The following is a 25,100-nucleotide window of genomic DNA, read 5'->3' on the forward strand; positions in this document are numbered from 1 at the left end:
TAATCTACTAAAGGAAGAAAAACATATCTGTTCTTCTCGTTATGCTCTCACGATTAAACGACTAAATCGAAATACGACAAAAAAAATACTCCGGTAAAGGCTTTTGAAAAACAAAATATGGGTAGAGAAGGCTAATATGATTCCAATTTGAAACAAAAAAAAGTTTCGACAAGGAAAGAGTTTTCGAAGAGATCGAAAATCTTTAAATATATCCGACTAGCTGACCCGCGCAACTTCGCTTGCGTCACATAAGAGAGAATGGGTAAAAATTTTCCCCGTTTTTGTAATATTTTTCACTGGTACTACCTATTGGTAGTAGCGTGATGATACAACACTGAAAGAATTTTTCAAATCCGACCAGTAGTTCCTGAGATTAGCGCGTTCAAACAAACAAACAAACTCTTCAGCTTTATAATATTATATATAAAATATATAATATATATACTTGATGAATATATAATATATATACTAGATCGGTACTACCGACAATACTTCATTAATAATCTAATTAGATTTAAGACGTTTCCATAAAACTTAGTATTTTTTTACAATCGCTGTAATTTTTCATGTCATAACTACTTAAAATAAAACACGAATGACCTCTCACAATAATAATATATTCGAACCACAAAAAAACTTCAGCAAACTGTCCTACTAGTACTACCCCATTTAAGTTTCGTAATATCAGCAACGTTTACAATTTGGAAACTGTTGCAATAACCCAAACCTTCGTCCATTGGAGCCAGTACCACTAATTTGGCTTCAAAGCACAATAGGCCGGTGTCGAGGCCGAATTGTATGCCAAAATGTACGCGAGACCAGAGTTCTTCATGCCAGCTCTCAACGCGACGCTCTGTAATTGCATCACATTATGATAATATGTGGAGAGTTTTATTCACTACAATGTGGGGCAAAAACCTTTTAAGTGGTAGTGTATTTTACGGTTCTTTCTACGTTGACTTCCTATTTCTTTGAACTGCAATGATAATACTTAAGGCTAGTTATTAAGCTTTCGCCCTGTGCTGTCAGATAGTCACACTGTTTTTTTGTACACCGCTGAAAAAAGCAAACAGTTTTAGATCTGAGTGAAAACCAATCTACACCTACAATTTGGAAATCGTATAATTAATTACAAGGAAACTGTCTATAGAAAGCACCAATATTTGTTCCGATAGCCGTAGCACACTCGGTGCAATAGCAGACAATTACGTAGCGACCACTTTAACCAATAATATAAGTAAAATATTAAACCAGATGCACAGAAGTGCGTTGGTATATAATATCATGTTTAGTTACGTTATAACACGCCTCCTTGACCACTATTCTACATGCCATTATTATGTTTACATTACGTAGAATAACCACTTTCCTAAACTTAAACTCCTTTAAACCTAGTCTTACTTTAATTAGCCTTAATCTAATCTATTACAATAAAGCGTAAGTAACAGGTAAGACCCTTGTATCTTGTTGTACACTTAATTTCAGCCTAGCTGTCCAGTTCCATTTTATTTAGGTAGAACCAATTCTAATAAAACTCCCAGCACAGAAACTAGGCCCAATATCCAGCCAGTTTTACGACTCTTGCAGACCTTAGGATGTTCAATCTAGTTCTATTTTAGAAAGAAAATCTTGCACTAGACTTCTTCTGATTTTTATAGAATCAAAATTAAGTCATCGTTTTCTAACTCATACATATATCTATTACATAATCTTTTTTTTAAATCTTTCTAGAAATTAGGAAGTTACCAGCGAAGCCGCAGTCAGGGTTCGATTTCAACTTAATCCATAACTTATGTGATCCAACTTATACGTACTTTGATGTTTTCAATCGGGGTTTTGATGACCAAGACTAACATGTTTGTTAAGTTTACCATGGCACAATTTGTTACAAATTAATAATGTTAGTTTGAACAGCTAGTTCACGTCGTTAAAAATCGCAGCCTACGTTTTGTTACCCTCTTGTTTATTATCATCGGATAAATCATTTTCAGAAAGGAAACAAACAAACAAACTGTCAAACACCCACAATTAAACTTAGAATAATTTATATTACTTACTATCATAATACAATGGCGTCACTCTCTTATACAGATGCATAGACCTCGCCGCGCTCAAATGTGCTGTGACCGCTATTATAGGGCACGGAGGTGAAGTACGAGAGAGTATACGGGCGGTAACTCCGGTCGTTGTCAACACTAAGATACCTTTACTGCCACTTGTTAGTGCTGCTAGCGATGCACCGTAAGCTACCGACATTGGCGGGAGAGATGGTAACTTTGCCTGTGAAAAAACTTATGTTAGAAATTATGCCTAAAAACTGCACAGGACAATTTTTCATTGCCAGATAACTTAACTTTATGTTTTCAAGTAATAAATCAATGATACTATTCAAGAACAAATTAAATATATTTTTAGTAAGGACTTCTGTGAACTTAAAAACTGACTGACTGAAAAATTGCTTTTTGAATGAACTCAAAAGGCGTCTTGTAAATGTAATTTTCAATCTCTTCCGGACTATGTAGGAGTAAATAAGAATTTTACACCAAAACCTGGGGTGTCTATTATCAACATACAGTGACTCAAAAAGAAACCGCCGATTCAAGCAATCAGAACATCCTCATCTCCACTTATTCAAATTACAATCACATACAAAAAATTGCATATTCCCTCTTATCATTTGTTTTACATGCAAAATACCTGGAAGCTCCCTCGGAAATACTCCTTATCGGGCCTTATGTCTTGTAAGGCTATTTGCGTTGCTTCTACAAGGGTTTGTATGAACGGTGCAGGTGGGTTCTTTATAGAGTCGACTACAATAAAGCCGTCGAAACCGTATGTTACTACGTTTTGTGCGTATGAGAGAACGCGACGAAATTTTGAGTTAGATTCATCTTCGACGTAGTCTTGAATCATGTTTGGTTGGAGGTGGAAGACTGGTTTATATGCCTGAAAGAAGATTTTTGACATAAAAATGAGCCTTAGAAAAAAAACAGATTTGTAGTTTCGTAGATATAGTAAAGTAAATACTTCAAATATTAATAAAATTGACTGTTATGCAAAAAATTAAAAAAACTTTTAAAACATTCAGTAAACTATGAGAGATAACTCTATAAAATGTTATGCATTGTTGTTTTTCATTAACATTTTTGTATACGTAGCGTTGTTTGCTTGCCCTAGTGAAGATACTGATATAATTTAACACTCATTTCAGCATTCAAAATTGAACACATTACTTCAAAATTTGATCCTTTTTGACCACGAAAACTAAAATTTACTGCCCAATAACCTTCACGTGAAAATTAGTGATTCGAAACAATGTTTATTGGCGACGATAGTCGTATTTACTAGAGAATTCTAATTACAAACGTGGTATATTTACGTAGTTAGTTTCGTAGGCAATTAAATTTGCTTAGCAAATAATATTTAGGATGTAGTTTTGGGCCCGAAACCCTTTGTTTTTGTTAGACGTAAAGTTTACAACTGCGATAGTGACTGTTCATAAAAACACTTTAATGGTTTATCGATATATTGTAATTACTGTTTTGATAGTGTTGTAAATGCAAACGTGACTATTAGAAGGTTCAACATCCAGTCTGGGTCATTAATTGTTTATTATCTCTTAAAAATCGTTGCACCTAACTTCATAGTCGATCTAAATTTAACAAAAAAGGAAATAAACAGCACGTAAACATAATTGTTTGTGCAAATCAATCTACACGATAGTAAATGTAGCAAAAAAAAATGTTCGAATAGGCCTTGTAATCAACGGTACATAATGAATAATTAAGTACTAAAGAAATAATTATCATCAATGAATTTATACGTATAAATGGTAAAATATGTTAATTCTTTAAATATTGTTTCTCTATCCTTGCTATCGTCATATCGCTTTCTCCTTTTCAAATAACAAAAGTAAAAGGGACAAAACATTAGCCACAAACAAACAAAAGCAGTTTCCTATATCGAAGAAGGTAAATAGGTTACTGTGTCTGTCAAAAATAGGTCTACTCCATATTATTATTCAACAGTGAGATTCGAAGGAACATCAGTCTCGCAAGTCGTTTTATTTTATTATTCACATCTAAGAAAAGGGTTCGTGATTGCATCTTGACGTTATTAGATGTTACGTGTGGAAAGTAAAATTTTAAGGAGTCATACGTCATCTAGCAAAATAAGTCTTTATGGACGTTGAGTTCCCGTTGATTTCGAACAAAACTTAGTTAAATAAACATGTACTGTGTATACTATTTACTGCATTCACTATTTAAAAGAAACGTTGAATGACCTTCATAGTTTCAAACCTTCAAACCGTGTCACTATTGCAATGAGACTGCCTCCGTGGCGCAGTGGTTTAGGTCACCACGCCGATACCACTGCATCGGGAGGTCGTGGGTTCGATTGTCCCCGCGACACAAGAGCAATTCTTAGTGCGGGAGTTGTCTTTTAAAAAAAAAAAAAAAAAAAAAACAAAAAAAAAAAAAAAAAAAAAAAGAATAGTAAAAATGCATTTTATTACGTTCAAAATTCTAACTCAACACAATTAAACGTAACACCGTACGATTTGCATAGTATAGGATTGCAACAGTTGCATTCAAATATTTTTTTAAAAGGCTGGATTCAGTGAAATTTTATGTTCATTACTTACTTCTTTAGCACCTTTCAACACATGTACAATATCACAAGATCCATCATCGAAACTGCGATCCAAAACAATGCCAGTCGAAATCTAATAACAGAAAAATCTCTCAGCATTAATTTATTCCCAGCCTTTATAAAATTTAATATCTTATTAACCTTAATTAATTCATTAAGGTCCTCAATTCCAGAATACGGGGGCCATGACAAAATGGGCATCGATGATAATTTCTTATTTCGTTTTCGAAATTGAAGCAGTTCTTCCGCCTTTGTAATATCCTTTAAAATTATAATGTCAACCTGAAACAAACTTTTAATTAATTATTGTAATGTTTATTCTCTTAAATAATTGGCCCAATTCGCCAGAATAATGTCTGTTTTAATCATAAAATTGGGAACTTTCTGAGGGGCTGTCACAGCTTGTTTCGTGAGTTACGTAAATAAATATTAGTGACCAATGCCTTTTGTAAACCATTCATCAATTGAAATATGAAACGAAATAACATGTTTATGAATAAGTAAAAAATAAAAATAAGGATTACATCGGCATGAAGTAGTTTAAGAAAACAGACACTAGAAAGGGATAAAGCATCTTCACATTTTTGAAGCTCATTCTGCAACTAATACAAGTAAGTAGTTCGTGTAATAAGTGCTTAACTAAAATTAGACAGGGTAAAGGAAAGCCTTTATCATGTAAAGTATTAGCACGTGTACCACAAACCCTCTCAAAGAAAAATTCAAAACTCTTGATTTATAAGTTCAAGTAATACTCATTGAACAGTATAAATATCACATATTTTCAAGTCTGTTTTCATCGCTTCCGTGTTCACTACAACCGGTATATTTTACACACGTCGTACAAGTTTCTTCCACGATATTGTCATTTCGTTAAAAGCTTGTCATAAATTGTGTACACGTCATGTTGGAAAAACAGACACACACCTAAAATAGGGCTCCTATTGTTATCCTTTTTACTCTTAGAGTGTATGAAGAGTTGCGACATGCATTTTAAAGACTATTTTATTAATGCAATGCCTCACCCCTATAACAAGCAATGACATTGAGTATGAAGCGTCAAAGTGTCCCTAAATATCTTCATAACATAATATTGTAAATTCCTTACAATAAAACGGTTATCTTTGACTTTGTTCGGGAGGTTTAAGACTTATTTAGTGTTATATTTTAAACATTTCTATTTTGCAAAATTTCTTCACCTAGATTGTCATGCGTTAAATCCTACACCAAAAAAAAATCGTGTGAGTGCCAGTTTGTTATACCCTCTTTTGCGCTACAACGGCTAAACCGATTTTGAAAAAAATATACCTTTATGGTAGATTGTATCTCGTGCATAACATGCCCTATTTTTCGGAAAGCTGCAGACTATTTATATATGTATTTACTTACTCTATCATCAACTTCAAGAGGTTCTTTTACAGACATGGTGACAGACAATCCAATTGGTCTTCGGAGAGTAGTCGTGCATCTGTCGGATCTCTTCTCACACATAGTTATAGCTTCTATAATATTTTCTAAGAATGTGACGTCATGTTTTGTGAGGTCTACATTGAATATGTTCACTCCTGCATCTAAGCGAAGGTAGACGTCGTAGCCGTTGATAGAAGAGTTATCTAGTGAAAGTAAATAGTTATGTATTAGTAGATATACACTTCGCAGATCCGGTCAGTTTATTATTATTATCAGCTGTAAATGAAGTGAATTGTATTATTAAATGGTCAAAACGCAGCTAGTAAGATAACGGATATAAAAGTGTTTACGAAGAAAGGTGAATGTAGTATCTAGACTACAGAAAACTGCAGTAAAAGATCTATTTGTTGACTACAATACAACGTTTCAAAGGATTTCCCAAACTTACGACAGTCAAACATAACATTGAGTGTTTGATGCACAACGTCTGTCACCTCTCTGAATCGGTAAAATGTCTGAAAATAACACTACAATACATATAATACTAATCCATAATTATCTACATCGTTGTATGTAGCATTTAAGATAGTGTGTACTATGAGTGTGTGTACATTAAGCTTTTTACAGAAGAATTTTGAAACAGGTTTTTACATCTCCTTTTATACAGTATATGTACCTACATATGTACATATATAATCACGTCTTCTTCCCATAGGCAAGCTCCTTACAAACTTGCTATGCTTCTTCTTCATTCGCATCCTAACCTCTTGTCACTCTATAATATCTAAAGTAATATAATTTCTTAAACATACCTCCTGCCTATAACTTTTATTAGTATTCATCCACCAAACCATTGTTAAATATTTCGACACCAATGACTTATCTGACATTCAGATCGTGACCCTAACGATTTTTATTGAAAATATAAGATACGTACAGTCAGAATAATTTGAATCAAATTACCATTAATACTATGTATTCGTGATATTGAAAGAAACGTTTGAGATCATCTTGGAATGTATTGAAGAGACTTTTTTTACTTTTCGTTATTAAAGTTTGGTATATTTACATAATATATCTAAATCAAATGTAAATAGCATCAAAATAACTACGATATTCTTCGTAAAATCTCAACTGTTACACGTGGAGGTATAAGTAGAGACATACCAAAATACACACATTTTTCGAAGCGTTATTCTATAACGGTGATCTCATGTAGGCAATAGGTGATGATATTGTCCAATACTGAACACGTACCTACATCAAAAATTCAATTATCTAAGAAGAAATTGAAAAAATATCCAAAAAACTTATCAACAAATATTTGATCCAACTATTGTCGCCAACATTCTACCTTGAAATAAACTCAAACCAACACGTCATAACCTTCCACCAACACCAATAAATAGTAATTTAAAAGAACCTATATTTTATGAGTTAAAATGTGGCTACATCCATCGTACAAGGTACAGGCACTTCAATTTATGTGCGTAATTAAGTAGAGTTTGCGTTGGGGCTCCGGGCACTTTCAACCAGCAAATGAAATTTACGTACGGCTCCTTTCGAACGTATCTTCTGTTCTTGGCGTAAAGAATCAACGGGAGCGTGGTGTTTGTAAACAAAATTACGTTAACGTAGTTCTGTAATGTCGTAACTCACATTTTAGCTTAAATTGGGATTTATTTTTTGGAGTTGGGGTGAAATTCTGGTTTACTAATGATTGAATTTTACGTTCGTTCTTATTTTTAACACGTATACGAATAATATACATGAGAATTGCTTCTAGTTCTAAAAATAATAAAAATGTAAACAATTAATGTCTCGTAATAAAGAATACCAAAAAAGAGCAATAATGAGACGACATGTGAGATGTCAAAGTTAGGTACCGTCTATAAGCCGTCTTGCGCTATAGTGAAAAGTGCGCAACAGTAAAGTACTGAAAATTCATCTGTTTATGTTTTACTTCATGGAATTGCCTTTTCATTGAAGTATTTTAATACCTAAACGCTGCCGCTGTCACTTACAACGTGATCCTAGATCAAGGCTTTTAGTCTGTGTGTGTGCCTGAGAAAAGGGTGGCCTAAAGACGCTGGCTGCGTGCAGGTAGGTACCACTCATAGTAATCTGTAGTTTAACGCAAAATATGTGTATACTATGAATATAATAACATCGGACCATTAAAAAAAATATTTTTAGGAAGAAACGCGTTGAATGTGATATCAATTTACGGGGAAAACTAAGATCTTTGATGACGCATAGCGCGCTTTCCATATTTATTTTGTTTTTTTTAATATAAGTATTTGTATATAAAGTTAAAATTTACCGTATTTCTAAGGTTTCAAATAATATATTATTGTATACATTCACCCTAAATAAAAATCAGTTCTTTGATAAAAACTAAATATTATACATTGAGAAGTCAATTGGTAAAAGTTATCTTAAAAATTCAAGAATAAGAATTAATGAAGCCTAAATAATGGTAGGTTTTAAATTAAGATAATTTAAATGCATTAAAATAATTGTAAATCTCAAACTAAACTTAAGATATAATTTAACATAAGATACGACTATAATCGTCTCTCCCTATTTATAATTATAGAGCTTAAAGTCTAAAAATAAAACGAAATAATCCAAAAATATAAGTAAAATAATCTCAAAATTAAACTATCTTATTCACTCCTTAATTTTAATTGTGTAGTACAGAGCTTGTTAATTTCAATTACTTAATAATCTTCATTTAGGCAAGTGCTTACGTAAATGAAGCGGCATTCCAAATGGCCTGCCATTAAGTCTAGGTTATCTTAATATAACTGAGAGAAACCTTATTCGACCCTATTAACTTAGCTCTTAGCAAAAATCAAGTCGAGAAGAATGGTGCCTAATTAGTTGAGATGGTTTTTTGCGGATTTATTTTTAGAAGGTCATACATAGAAAGTTGCGACTTGGGACCATTCTCACCTACTATTGACTACCGACAACCGGCTAGCTATCGAGAAATATTGCATGAAAACCAGATCAGCGCCGTTAAATTGTCGATAATCGTTTGTACTGAACATATTGGTCATAATTGTTAAGACGCATTTCAAAGCGTAGTATTACTGGTAACTTGCATTACTCCGCTGCTAGACAAAGGATGCCCATGATCACCACATCTCATTTTCTTGCAATCTGACCAAACGAATTCGACTAATGTACGTTTTCCATACAACGAAGATGGAAACATGACTAGTTATTTCAGATAAACAATTTACAAAGTTCTCTGTTTGGAGAGGTTTTGATTGCAGTGTGAATGATGTACTTGAATCATTGATTTACTGTCTAACTACGACTTCAATGCATCGCATGAGAAGTTTGAATCAAAACGCAATAGACAATCTAGTACATCAATGCTTTAGTACACTTATGATAATCTTGAAGATAATTTTAAAGTTCAGCTGATTCTGATTCAATTTTTAGGTTAGTTGGCCCATTGAGCTAGTGTTACTATTTACGCCTTACATGTTTTTACTTTTAAAATACCGTATTTCTACCATATTTCATAGGGGTCAACTATTACGTGTAGATTTTGGTATTAATATTTACAGAGACTTATTTTGTGTATATCTCATCACAACATTAGTCTACATATTAGCACGTTCAGAAGAGCGATACTCTATATCTATTGACTAACAACAACCGGCAAACTTTGCATGAAGAAACTTATTAGCGCCTCTAGCAGGTGCCGATAGAACTAATTTCTTAGTACATTTTAAATGTCAAACTCTAGATTGTACCGACTATAGAGAATAGACAAGACCAACTTCTGAGCTAAACAACAACTTATAACTGCAGTATCTAATAATAGGTCAACAGATTCTGAAACCCACTTAACTCCATAATAGCTTCAACCGCAAACTTATCCCATTATAATATTAGAAAAGACTAGTGTATGTAGTGTTAAAAATTAACACGTAGGACTAACAGCCAGAATGAATCAATTATGAAGCTTGTCGTGACACAAGACCCGTTTAAAATATTCAAACATACTCCTGTGAGACGGGAATACCGAAAAATCTCACAGTGTTTTCTAAAATAAAATCTACACATCGCTGCTTAAAGTTTTAGAAGTTAGGTTAGACAATTTAGTACTTGTAAGTCAGTGGAGCGAATTCCTACTACTATGAACTTTTTAAAAATATTTCATGAAAAACCTATCATCGTACGTAATATAGAGAACGTTTTTTTTTTATTTCTTTTAATGAATATCAAACGATAATTTAAAAATAGCGCCAATAGACTGCAGATCATGGGGCTACAGGGTGCGATGAACTTTCTGCACTGATTCAAACTATCAAAATTATAACCCAAACACCAAAGAAGAACGTAGGAACTTTTATCAGATAAAAAGTGTTTGAGCATTTGTTTCATTTTCTTCTCAATAATCATCTATCATTAGTATCAGTCCAAATATGACAAAATAGACGAAGTAAAGCCTAACAGCATCCTAAAAGTTACCATTTCTGCTTAAAATATATTAAATAACATCAAAACTTTATATCGATAAAATATTTATTTATTTTAGATTGCTTGACCAAGTATTGACAGATTACATCGGCAATCGAGGCCGACAACGTCAGGTAAAATCGTTCTCTACTAAAACTGAAGGCAATAACCTGTATTTTCAAATGCTTTTTGCCTTTCATAATATTGGCCGTTTTCGTAAATAGAAATAATATTATTTCTTTTTTAACATACATTTTTTCGTCGGTAAAAAATATTAAAATCGTTATAGAGTGGTTTTATTTCCTTTATATAGAAGTCTTTGTTAAAAATTGTTGCATCATCGTAGAGTACACTTTCCACCTAAAACAGTATAGTGGTAATCAAGCTCTTGTGTTTAGTCATTTAAATCATACTATCAACTCAAAAAATAAACTTTTACAGCAGTACATTACCAACAATTTCAATCTACCTCACATTTCCTTATTCACGACAAAAACCCAACATAATCGCGTAACGCAAAAACATTCCATTAGTAAGTAAACTACTAAGCGTCTGTCTTGCTCATTATCTACGACGCCGATTCCTTTTCTGAAAAAAGCTTTCAGTCGCCCGTCTCACACACGTTCTGAAGGCCTCTCAAAAATTCATCGCCCGTCTACCGGCCTGAATGAGTTCCGGGTCGGGGCCGACTTCCCGCCGTTCCACGTAATCTACTTAATAAGTAATCCTGTAGGGCCCTTACCTCTGTTAAGCTTAGATAAGACAGCTGTTTTCTTTGTTTGATATGGCTTGCTGCTGCCCGTTTCGGAAATTGTTAGGTATTAATAAAATGTTTGGTGTTTGCCGATTTTTGGGGTGGGCTTTACTTAAGCTGTGGTAATGATAAGTATAAGCTTTGCTTATGTGGTTCTCATGTTCTGTCGCTATGTCGAAAATAAAACGATAATGATATTTTGGTCTATATGTTTGAAGTTGATGTAAGTTTATTTTTGTCTTATGATTTTACATGACACGATGATTTTTTTAAATAGGTATGTTCTCATTTAATAAGAGCGTGTTGCCACGTGGAAAAATCGTTTACAGTCTCATGACAACATTTCGTGTAACTGAATGCAAGGTTTTGCAACACAACTGAAGCGAAAAAAGTTTTTTCAAAAATCTGTAAAGAACACCACAAAAATACCTCAGTAATACATGAGAATCATGAGATACAGATAAAAAACAAACACTCATTTCATTATCTCGTCGACGAAAGCATTTCCACGTCCCAGCTCGTATAAACAGGGCGTGTAATCAAAAAATTTAAAGTGCTTATACGTGATACAATTACTATTCGAGTGCGGCCGCCGTTGACGCAATAACATAAGAGATTAAAACTCTGTTACAACGTGACGGGAGGTAGAAGTTACGTTGAAAGTTTCTAGTGATACCTTGTGGTGGTAATGTGAATGTAAATTTTGTTTGCCGCAAATGAAATAGGTGGAAACGCGCGGTTTTATACGCAGCTAGAGAAACGTCGGCGCACGAGTATGTAAAGGTATTTTGTGTTTCTTCCCATTTAGAGTTCAAAGTATTCAACGTCGTTAACGTTGAAAACATACTTATGAAAGTTAAATGATTACCTATTGCTTTACTTTTTCTTTGATATTTTTTTTTTGTATGGCTTGTTACGGTCATTACTACAAATCTTATCAGTAAAAACGTCTGTGAATAAAACCTAACAAAATATCAGTCTTCAAGCACTCATCAGAACAAAGCCTAAGTACTTAGCACACACTTAAACGAATAGCAAGATCAAACGCAATCACAATTTGTCTGACAAAGTCGCAGTCGCCTCAGACTCATGTCGAACTGTATGCAAATGAGTTTTCTTTTTTCACACGACACCGCAGCAGATTTTCATCCAAAATATGCGGCCGTCTCACACGGACCCTCAAAAATTCAACGACGCGAGCTTTCGCAGTCCTATTCTGTTTACTTTCCGTCTACCACGATAGTAACGTGATGCATTAAAGTAATTAGTAATCTCGAAATAAAACAGTACCACGCATTATTCACGATGGGACAATGTGAATTTCTCGCAAAGAAATATTATTTTCGTGACCGCTTCAAGGTTCATTATGTAAAGTAACATCGTAATTAGTAATGAATGGAGACTTTTTATGTTTAAGTTTTAATTAATTTGTTTTAAATACATACTTTTACCGAAATAGCTGTTACTTTTAGACCATTATAAATATTTTCTTTTGATACTAATTTTAATTAGAAAGTATATTAATAAAGTAGATTTATTTGAAAGAGCGTTAACTATATCATTTTAATATTTCCTCTTTTATTACATGAGAAAACTTTAGTACATGGTCGGTCGATTTATCTTTTTTTTTATAAAAGCCACTTATTTGTTAAGAGACAGAAAACAGCTTTCTAAGAATTTAGACCACACATACATACGAGATGTTGGACCAAAGCGCTGTACAATTTAATGCTTAGTTTATTTTACCTCTAAACATTCACCGTACTCGTTTTTCGCGAGTCACGGCGTAACTCGTAAAAATTCTAATAAGCCTGACGTAGTACGTTTTCGGGTGGTAGCCAGTCTCTAGACGGTGGCTGATGAATATTTTACTTCATTATAACAGTCTGCTGTGCGCTTCTTATGTAATATTAAACGAGATGACGAACTCTCAGTTGTCGTTATACAACTCGCATTTTGAATATGACGTAATTGGTGCTTGATGATGATTGTATGTAGATAAACTATTTGCGTTATTACGAGAAATAAATTATTGAAAAATAGTTTTTTTTTCTTTTTTCGTGCTCGAGCTAAGTCTTATTCTTTTGACGATAAAACATTTGTTCTAATTACTAGTAACTTCTTTGAATGATAATTTGATCATTCTTTTAACCTGTTATTTTTATCGTCATATTATGATATAAGGTCGATTCACATAAGATAAGATTGGACTGGATTAATTGTGTTCTCAAGTTTTTTTAAATTACTTATCTTATTTCTCAGTGCATTTCGTTTTTTTTTTTTTGTTAGCTTACATAATTTGTATTTACCTATTGAAACTTTGTGTAGGCACAATTGTACACTGAAAATATTCCCACAAATCATCACAGGTCAAAAGCCGATTCCTAATCTACACCGCAAACCGCATTTTTCCACCATAAATTCACTTGAACTTTTATTCTAAACTATAAAACTAAAAAAACAGCACAAAAAGCGTGTAGTTTATTTTAGAACGCAGTTTAACAAATAACTAGTGATCGTGTCGGTAGTTATATACCGAAGTATGCTAAATGGATGCGCGTTGTTCTATTCCAGTTTTGTATTTGAATAGACCGGGTCCGACGTTTTGTTACAGTTCAATTTATACGGAATATATTTTAGTTGTAGTGAAAAATGTTTAAAACTTTTTCTATGTGTTTTTTGCTTTCGAACACAAATTTGCATTACCGTTTTTAACAGTACAGAAAGTAATCCCCGTTATTTTCGTCTAATAAAAAAATGAATATGTAATAATACATTACATTACAGATTGTGACAGAAATGAAATTGTTCCATGAGGGGATTGGCAATAGAATATACACACTGCATAATATATCTTAATAAGAAAAAGTATATAACTAAATGGAAAATTAAACCTCTTACACGGTGTCTTATACACGCTCGAAAATTTAGCCTGGTTATACCGATTTTAATTTAAAAACGGCTGCAGTCGTCAATTGCATAAGTCACAAAATTATGAATTAATGTTGTCGTTGTTATTTCACCGTATGTGTGATGTGCCCCAGCATTTATAGCCCTGAAGAGACCGGTTGTAAAATAAAATAGAATACCCCAGCTCTGTTTAATAGCTTTCTCACTAACATCTACATGGTGACAGTTATATTGGTACTCTCGTGAAACTATGCGGGTGATTCTTATAAAAAATAATTACTGCATCAATTTGAACTGAGGGCATTTTGTCCGCATTTTAATATTATAAGTTAGTAGTGCATTTTGTGTGTAATCACATGAACCGAGGTCACAAGCTGACAACTTTACAGTGGAACAAGCGCCGAAACGTCAGGCAATTTGCTAAGAAATTGTTTCGTTCATAATGATTTAGATAATAAACATATGCTTACATTGCATATGCAAGATATTCGAATTGTTCATTATTTTAATTTGATATTTACTGATACTTTGAAAGGGTGAATTAATGAAATTTTAATATCTTATATGAAAATCGTTGTAGACATTGTCTGATTATATTCCATGTTTGTGTTTATCTGTAAGGCTTCGTGAAATTAATTACGCGAGTCGAGTGAAATTAACTAGAACATGAATAATAAATAATCAAGTGTGCAAGCCCCCTTTGATGATAACACAGGCACGAAACAGAAACATAAATGAGTGAAATGTTTTAAAATTATTGTGCACTTTTTGCAAATCAAATAAGAATGCGTGATTTATTAATACCCTATATTTTATCCTTAAGCCATGTTCATAAACTAAAAAAAAACCTAAAATACTCTAAGCTTGTAATAAAAATAAGTAAGGACTTTAGTTATTGATCGTTCCTAACACAATACAAATCACAATGTATTGTATATAAATGTCATTCTATCACCCTTTTTCAAACTATTTAAATATGTACATACGGTAAAACAATAAACGCAATTATTAAACTCTAAAAGCCTAAAAAGCCTTGTTGCTATGAAAGAGTTTGTCAGTTAAATAAAATGTTACTTCTGAAAATTCCCTGTAACGCGTTGCCGGGTCTCATCGGCTTATCCGACGCCTGTGCGCAGTTTACTCAACAAATAATTTAAATGATAAGTATTTACTTAGGAACGTAAAAATCATTTTCACGGACAAGGTAATTTAAATGAAAATCTTTTTCAAACGTTGTTTTTATTGCTTTTAATTTGTCGAAGATTTGGATTTTAGGATTATGGGTAGAAAATTTGTTAGTAAATTGTTTATTTTGAATTAAATAGAGTGTGATTATGAATAATGAAGAACTACTAAACAGTTTTTGATGAAAACCGGTACTCAGACTCGCACACTGGAACACATAGGATACTTTTAACTTCGAGATGTATTTTGATATGGATAAAGTCGCGGACAGAAGCTAGCAACACATACAATCGAAACCAGGAAAACACATCACCCATCCAATAAACTCAATAATCACTTTCTCAAAAAACAATATGGCTCTAGAACAAAAAACCCACAATCATTTGGACGTGACAGCCGCGTCCTTTCCTCCACATTAATCCCTAAATATACACCAATGAGTAAATACTTTCCTACGTCAATAGACCCGACAAAGGTTGACATCTATTGACCCTTACACCATTCATCACGAGAGGATCTGACGAACAATCGGTGCAAAAACAAAGGGACACTGCCAATCAGAACACCCAATTCACGACCGCTAATCATTAGAAGATTCTCAAAAATAATAAGTACCTACCTGTCAATTGCAACCGACCTCTCATTAGTTCTTGAAAAAGAAAATAATGTGTAAAAGTACTGGCTAAAAATCACAGACACACAGTAAAAAATAATGTCTTCTATTTCTGTCATGTGTATTTAAATCCAGAAGAATTTCTAATATTAAGTTAAGCTGAGTGAAAATAACAAATACATAGGAAAGTAAAATAGAATTCCTTGTTTTCGCTGTCGATTACTTCGTCCTACACTTGAGAGTTAGCGTATCCGCAATGTTGATGACCGATATCATAAAATCTGGCTGGCTATATGTGAGCCATGCTTCAAAAATAGTTTACATGCGGTCATAGTTTAGCATTCAAAGCAGTTCACTACCCACATTATTCTCCCTATCATTGGAAAAACCTTCATAAATTTTTATATTAGAACATTATTTGACTACGTGAAAATGCCTAAAAAATTCGCATATTCTGTATGACACGTTCTTTAGCACATTACCTGGCAGCGTTAAGACGTCAAGTGGAAACAACATGTCTGAACATTTGTATGCATGGTGGTGAACTCTAGCGTCGAGGATCCTTCGCGATATTTTTTCTTTTACATTTTATGCCCTTAACGTTTTGACTCGCACTCACGAGTCTGCATGTATCGTTCTTAACAAGCAAGGATTTCTTTTTTGAATGAAGAATTTCGCTTCGTCCAAGATATGTTATTTGTTTTGCTCCTGTTTCTACGTTTTAAAATGTCTGGACGTCTGAAGAAGATTTTGCAAGTGCTTTTTTTGTCATACGTTTATATTTTTTCCTCCTACCTTCGTTAGTCTTTAAGATACCAGTGACTAAGGATTTTGTCAAATTAGTTTTTTTTGACGCCGCTAGCTCTTGGTTACTACATAACTTTCTACGACAGGTTTAGTATGAACAAAACGTAACAATAAACACATATAACATTTAAAGACAGCAAAGGACAATTCTTCAATTCATAAACTGTACGAAATTAAAAAATTAATAAAATAGCATTTCTAAAACTTAATCAAAACACAGTGTAACCAAATCAAATATTAATCAAAGTTCTAGTTATCACTAAAAATATCATCAGCTACACTAATTAATTTCGAAGCAAGCCTGAGTTAGTTTTTGTCACAAATTAAAATTAATATCAGTTTGGGATCGCTGTCAAAGTTACGATATTAATCATGATTAAAGTTAGCCATGTTATGGATTAAGCAAAATAACAGAGCGTTTTATTAAAATCACTGGTTTATACTTCCATACTATAACCTACGCCTGTAATACAGGAACGTCTAGGCAAAAGTGTATTGTAAGACCTTCGCCACTACTAAACTTAGTCTCATGTAATAGACCAATGTCAATTAGCCTGAACCAAGGATCGTGCCCAATACTTCGATCAGCGGTCATATAGAGGCAGTCTACTAGAGATACTTCTTAATATCCAAACCTAATATTGTAAACAAAATGTATATCGCCTGTCTGGCTCTTGGGTACCTGTCTTTTACTCTGTCACGACTAGATCTCCAAACCATCCTGATTAAATTTAGCGTAGTAATAGTATAGGTTACAGGATTTTTTTTACAATAAGTCATTAATCGACCCAAACAGGAAAAGAAAATTCGGTTTAAAGTGTTTATGCTCAGAAAGTCTAAAATAATGAAGTATGCTTTTGTTTCAACAGATATCAAAAGCGTATTGAAGTTTTTGGCGATTCCATTATGAAATTGAAATGAAGAATGGGGTGGAAAATAACCGAAATGTTTTTATTTGAAGTATTGATACCCGATAAAATATCGAATATCTATGTTACTCTGAAAATGTACGTGAATAATAGATTTTTGTTTAACAATTGGAAGCTTTATAAAGGATATATAGTTTTGTATTCAAAATATGGAAATACAATCAAATGCTGTGAGAGTCGAGTACCGTGAAAGTCATTTTGTATGGAGTTACATGTATTTTCAAACGTGATAGTTAAAACATAGCGGATTAAATTGCAGAAAAGTTTTAAATATAGGTACAAATCAAATTTGCTACTTTTTCCAGTTACTATGCTTGACTCCAAAATTTGTTTATAACATTTACGCGTAAATATTTGTATTTACCTATGCATGTAGTCTAACTGACTGCAGTAAGCCATGGCTATGATCAATTGCCACATATTACCTCTACTCTTAATAACGATAAATTATAATTTACAATAATAGAATGAAGAAAGAAAGCCCCGACCGTTCTTAACGTAGGTTAAGGTGAACAATGATGACTAATTACCAACTATTTTATAGTTAAAGAAAACGCTATATAACTTACACACGGTTGCCAAAGTCGAGTACCGGTAGAGGCACTAACTTGATTGCAGAATAGTTAGCGACTTGTCAAACTGGGCAAGCAAACTGGGCCAACGATATTATACTGTCTGAGAGCGGTGAGTGCATGTTAGTAACGCCAAGAGTGCTGCAACTAAAGTGAAGTGATGAGTGGTTCATAAAAGTAAATTTTGCCCATCATTGGGCACCCTTAGATGACAAAGAGTAACCCCGGTTTCTGAGGTACATTTAGCGGCAGTTTATCTATTCAACAGCGTTAAAACCTATACAAAAAACGAATGAACGCTATTGAATAGATAAACTACCGCTAAATGTACCTCAGAAACCGGGGGTAAGTGAGTGGTGTTCATTTGGTCAAATTTTACGTGTGACAGATAAATTCATGAAAAGCCGTCATCGACTTCGATTACTCTTAGAATGATACACACAATTTGGTCCCTAAAATACCATTAATCAAGAAAAACGGGTGAGAGATATTCAATTTCAAAAGACGTATTAGAATTCCGGTTACTTATTACTTAGAACACATACTAAAACTTACTATAAAATCACTTAACAAGATCCAGCCGCCGCAAAATCTTAAGACATGATACAGATTAATATATTATTTCATCAACAAATTCCCACTCTGCTAACTCGCAAAATTACCAACCAGATATAAAGAGCTTGAATAAAACACAGGCTTAATAACTTCAATCGTCACTTATTCGCGTCTCAACAAGACAGCGTCGCCAAAATTCGCCATCTTCCTTTAACAATACATCCTACGTATATTCCCGCTAATTATAAAACACTAAGGGACGTCATTAAAACAGTACTTAAGGAGTTACGATCTCCTCTAAAAGCTTTGAGTAAGCTTTTGTAGAGGACTGTTTATGCAGAATGTTAGGCGAAATAAAAAAAGTTAAAATTATGAAGCACTCATTGTAATTAAAATGACGCTTAATAGCTTATTCGTGGTTTAGTTATAGCCGTTTTGCTTTTTTAAAATAAGGGTCGGTTCTTTATGGACAGTGTTTTCGTAATTTGTCTTATACTGACTTGTGGTATAATTTAATATCTCAACGAATTAAGATAATAATTATATTGATTATTATTTAATGCCACATTCAATAAGGAGCTAATAGAAGTAATAACTGGGTTTCATGCGTGGGAGACGGGCTATAATAGCGTACGCTATACCATACCACTAATAGATAATATAGAGGCAAAAAATAAATAAGCCTCAGAACCGTCAGTGTAAACAACGGTATAAAAATCGGACAAGAACAGAATAAATGGTCAGTCGATAAATTACACAGTATATTAAATTCACTTGAATTTCGACAAACCGAATTCAGAGCAATCAGCAATTTTGTGAAATCGTTAAAGTCCACGGAAACGTCACGTCAATCGTTGGTAATGCGTTAACAGCAGAATTCTGGACGATTCTACTAAAACCCCGACTTTCTGCGATTTTACTCCGACAGCTGACCGATACGGTACGTTACAATTGAAATCATTTTTTTTTTATTTGCATTCATATTTTTAAGGAACGATTGGTCCAGTTTTGCTTGAGAAGTCAACTTACTTTTGTTTGATGTTTATCTTACCTATTAAACAAGTAACTTATATAAAATTCAGGTACTTTGGTTTCTCTTACTATAACAATCATTGGTTCAGTTCGTTTGAAGTTCGTTATGTCAGTAACTGGCCAATTTTGTGGACAATGATAATCACTTTCTACATGCATCTTCAAACCTTAACCTGGGGACCATTGTGTTTCGTAGTTGTTGCCTTTCAGTTCTTGAAATTCTAATATAACATAAAAACAATCAAAGGCATCCCAATCAATCGTAGACGCTCTTATGTACACCGAGTGTACTTTTAACGTCCTTTTATTTGATTCCAAAAAAAAATATGCACCCGACTTTCACGTGACATGTTGAGATAAGTCGAACCCAGATCAAATTCACACTTGATTTGATCTTGAATAAAAATTCCGATGGAATCCCCTTCTATCTCATGCTTATTTAAGGTCGTATTATTTTTACTCGAATGCTCATAATAACTCGGGCTGTGAAAACGTGATGTTAATGAAATAACATTTGAAAGTAAATTATGTTAAATATTATTTTGCAAAAGCTGTTCTTTTTGGGTGTTAATGTTATTACAGTTGGTGTGTTATTTGATTAACAAATCTTTTAGTCGACGCAAAATGGATTACGTTTTTCGTAATTTAATGCAAATACGTTTTGCAGTTTAATGTGATTTTGTATTTTCAGTTGCAAGATTTATATTTTGTGCCATAATTGAAGCTGTTTGCTCGTGTTTATTCAAACGTTTTTTATAACATTTAAGTGTTTTCACCTAAACATTGAAGTACAAATATTTGTTGCTGTCTGTAAAGTTTAGACATTAATGAAGTAACTTGAAACATGTATCAAAATGTTTATCTATTTGATATAATATTTTTCCATTTGATTGAACAATAATTAGTGTTTTAAACTACAGAATATAATAAAACTAAACTTTGTTACTACAATAATTCTCTCTCGTCAACTCGTAAATTAAATAATGTGTACCCTAACAAATGTTTGACATTTGGATGACATAAACTCGATACTATCTCGTTGAACGCGCATAGCTACACACTTGGGATTATGTAAAAAAAATGACATGCCAACTGATTTGATGTTATTTTTGCAACAGTTTTTAATATGCCAGTCTCATTAACTATCAACAAATTTATTGTAAACATTGGTAAATCGCCTGTAGTTTGTATTTTTTATTTCACATCAAACACACGTGATCCTAAACAAAGGCTTGTAAAACTCACACGATACAAAATATCAATTACGTAGATGTGAGAGTATCAGTGTATTCATAATCAGGTCTTTGTTCGAGTTTGACGAGTCGAGACATCCGGCCCTTCGCTCGAGTTTGGCAAGAGGCTTCGTCAGCACACGCCACACTGTGTACGTATTCGGTTACTTGGAACGCTCATTAACATTTATAATTATGGTTTTTTAATTATGGATACAGTAACATGTGCGTAACGATAGCATTTTTCGTGGCAAAATTAATGACCGTTAATATACCGAACAAGATTCAGAATTATTTTAGTTGATAACTCATTGAATTCAAGAGTAAAAGTTTTTTTTATGTGCGTCTAATTCTTCTTAAGTTACTAAGCGAAAACGCAGTTCGTTTCTATATAAGGATATGTTTTTTCTAAATTAATACTAGTGTGTGTTTCAAGTTCAATCAAAACCGTTTCTTAGCACTGACAACGTAACCTCACATTTAACAATTTTCTTTAATGCTGACTCGATAATCGACTTCATTTCTACAAAAAATGTAGTAACCAACCAAAAAAAGTGTATGTAATACGTGCGCGTACCAGCTATCCCTCTCCTCAAGGGCCGTCTACACGTTGTAGGGCGCTCGACCTTCCCCAATATAAAGGGAGCTCTGTGCTAACTTCATCTCCACGACACTTGCCATATTGATTACCTACAGTCTCGCTTTAATACCAACTTACGTACACTCTAAATGTCATGCAATTACCGACATTTGACTTTTAAAGGTGAATTTGCAATTTCTTTAATACGTACATTTTAAAATATCTGCAATAGTGTTGTAAGAACGAAAATACTTTTGTTGAATGCGCTTTGCAAACGCGAAATTAAAAGGAGTGCTACATTATTTTCTTTGTGCTGTACAATTAGTACAGTCCAGATTTATATCGATATACGAACAACGAAAACAAAGCATAGGCAGATCCAAAGCAAGTAACGTATTAAACAAATATTTTCTTGTTTTGCGTGAGAGTCGAACCCACAAAAAGGCACTATCCAACGTATAACGTACCTAAATCAAATGTCTCTTTCATGAGGAAAAACTTTTCAACTATCAAAAATAATTGATAAATTTTGGTGGTGTAATAACAAACTGTGGTTTCTCTTCCGGAATCGAAACCAATGGAAAACTTAATGACCCTTCCCTTACGGGCTATTAAGATCTAACAAAGAAATCATAATAATGTTAGTTTTCATATAAGATAAAAGCAATAATATAATTAAAAACATTTAAGTGAAAGACAAACTTGAAAGCGCGATTTCGTGTTAGTCAAGTCTAAAGTTTTCGGTCTTCAAAACTACTCTGCAGTTATTATTAACAGTTTCTCTCGACTCTTGAAACTACATTCACTGTTATTGGTTTTCACTTTGTTAAGTGACATAATATAGATACTAAATGAAAGTTCTAATAGTATTTTAACCTTCCTCAAAAACGGAGGAGGTTCTCAATTTAACGCTATTTTTTAAGTATATTTCTCAATTTCTCAGAAACCGTGTAGATTAATTTCAAAAAATATTTTTTATAAGAGAATCTATACTTAAAAATTAGTCCCATAGTCATGAGTTCGAGATCTAACACCGACACTAAATATAACAATGATTATTTTATTTTTACCTTAAAGAAGGCGGTCTCTTTTTTACGTACTACATGACTTTTCTCACATTACTTGTATTTACACCACAAAATTGCTCTTATCATTCGACAAAGAGTAAATACATAACAATCGATACCTATTTTCTATTCTATGAATGAGAAAGTAGCTTTTCAATTACACTGCCTCGACTATACCAAACCGATTAACAACAAAAATACAAGTTTAAAACCTTTTACAAAATCGAAGCATTGGGAACAATCCGCATGAAAATCCGTTCAGCAGATTAAGAGTTTATCGCGAACAGATAAGGCAGTCGTGACAAAAGGACTTTTATATTAGTGATTAAAAATATGCTGTTGAAAATAACGATTCACAAAACAACCAAAAAACCGACCAAGTGCGAGTCGGACTCACGCACGATCCGTACCAAAAAATACGAAAAAAAAACACGTGTATTGTATGGGGACCCCACTTTATATACATTATATATTTTTTATTTTTTATTATTTATTGTTATAGCAACGGAAATACATAAATTGTGAAAATTTCATTGCTTTCTAGCTGTAACGGTTTGTGAGATATAGCCTGGAGACAGACAGACAGACAGCGGAGACTTAGTAATAGGGTTCCGTTTTTACCTTTTAGGTGCGGAACCCTAAAAACAATATTAAAGCCTGTAATTTCTGAACTCGGTTGAACGGCAGTCGTTTGCGGGACAACGTTTGTTCTAAGCAACAAAGTTAAATAATAATAACACGAGCGGGACGTTTTACATTACGGCAGCACGAAGTTACCCGACCTGTGGTGGAATCACTAGGAACTACTAAAAGGGTTAGTTTAGTTGAGTAGAAAACGCTGGACAAGGTATTGTTTTATATTGTAGAAAATATTTTATAAGTAATGCATATTTTATGAAGTGAAACAAGTTGATAGTTGGCCCCAAAAGGATATTAAAATCATAAAACACGTTATTAATTTTGTCATTACTTAATTAATTGATGTATTGATGCATAATTATTTATGGATTTTTCAGTATGTTTAATAAATTAAGACAGTAAAAAACTCGATGATACAAATTTCGTTCGTTTATAGAGAGCGAAGTCTTAATTATAGGGTCTCGTGTTTACATTTTGGGTACAGCCCCTATAAACTAACTAACGAAATCTTAAAAACACACAAATAAATATACTTAACTGTTTAAACTCATAATGATTTATAAATAAAAAACAATTTCACATAACAATTCTCAACATCGACCAGCACATCCAAAACTCCCTACATCTTCGTCAATGTGTAATATTCGAGTGCATTGCGGTGTAACTCATATTATGGCGTCTGAGCTTGTTTATGCATATGTTACGACCGCTAAAAGGATAGCTCGAATTGGTTATAAAACATAATACGATGTGACGTGTTATCATAAAATTGTAGCGCACAGAAATCTTAAAAACCACCTGCTTGCAATGTTACAAGGTTTACACATATGATACAAGACTTTGATGTTTACTTTTTGCAGGGGAGAAATTGTGTCATAATTTTGGTACTGCCTTTTTCGAATCCATATTTCCATGCAAATAAAAATGAAATATTTGAAACCAATTGATGACCTCTTGTTTATCTACCTGAATTATACATAATTAAATAGTCTTTTTTACTCATTGTTTACAAAAATATAAAACAATTCCTTATGTTTGATATTCACAGAGAAGGACAGTATATTAAATTATTTATTTGTATTAACCTAAATTGTCACATTTTAGGGCAAGTTCTCCCCGAAAACTTCCGCTAGTTTCTGTTATTGGCTATCCCAACATTCAATAAATATTTAGATATGTTATTTAAGCTCTCTTTAGTACTTATTTGATTATCAAATTTCCCTTCCGTACATCAAACTTTAATCACATACAAAAATTAAAACAAATATACTCTACCAGGAATACAATCTTGAGTTGAGCAAATCAACGTAAAGTAACAATGAATAGTACTATAGAATAATTGATACGCAACCAGTGTTCAGTGTTTCGTCTCTCGCCTTGTTACTTATCTGTTCTTACTGTTACATAATTGGATCAAGATCTGTTGTTTAGTATAGTCTGACATGCTGGCATTGTACTTGCAGAGCTTGTTGGCAAACTTGTGCGTTGGATGATGATCTTGGTACACTCGCAACATTGTACTGTTGTTTTTTTGGAAAAGGCTTATTTTGCTCGCTAAAGAATGACATAATAAGCAAATGTTATATGGGTAAACAGTTATATGTAGGGGCTAAAAAAATGCATTTAAACAATTGAGTGGTGACATATCGATTCAATTGCGAAAAATAAAGCTTGCGGAAATCT

The 25,100-nt window shown here is 33.2% G+C and overlaps 1 protein-coding gene across 3 annotated transcripts; it reads right to left on the reverse strand.

Moving 5' to 3' along the window:
• Positions 1 to 607: 607 nt before the first annotated feature.
• On the reverse strand, positions 608 to 6,961 carry LOC142973898 (uncharacterized). 3 transcript variants are annotated; one of them, XM_076115930.1, is made up of 8 exons: positions 6,873 to 6,961; positions 6,509 to 6,575; positions 6,040 to 6,263; positions 4,795 to 4,935; positions 4,646 to 4,726; positions 2,698 to 2,946; positions 2,058 to 2,280; positions 608 to 853 (listed from the first exon to the last, which is right to left on the reverse strand). In XM_076115930.1, the coding sequence occupies exons 1-8, from the start codon at positions 6,948 to 6,950 to the stop codon at positions 639 to 641; spliced, it is 1,278 nt and encodes a 425-aa protein (XP_075972045.1). In that variant the 5' UTR covers positions 6,951 to 6,961; the 3' UTR covers positions 608 to 638. The 3 variants fall into 3 exon arrangements, with proteins under 3 accessions (XP_075972045.1, XP_075972046.1, XP_075972044.1); XM_076115931.1 differs by having other exon boundaries at positions 6,509 to 6,587; positions 6,873 to 6,921; XM_076115929.1 differs by lacking the exon at positions 6,873 to 6,961 and adding an exon at positions 6,741 to 6,872 and having other exon boundaries at positions 6,509 to 6,587.
• Between the last annotated feature and the right edge of the window lie 18,139 nt (positions 6,962 to 25,100).

Source organism: Anticarsia gemmatalis, chromosome 6, assembly GCF_050436995.1.
Source record: "Anticarsia gemmatalis isolate Benzon Research Colony breed Stoneville strain chromosome 6, ilAntGemm2 primary, whole genome shotgun sequence".
Lineage (NCBI taxonomy): Eukaryota > Metazoa > Arthropoda > Insecta > Lepidoptera > Erebidae > Anticarsia > Anticarsia gemmatalis.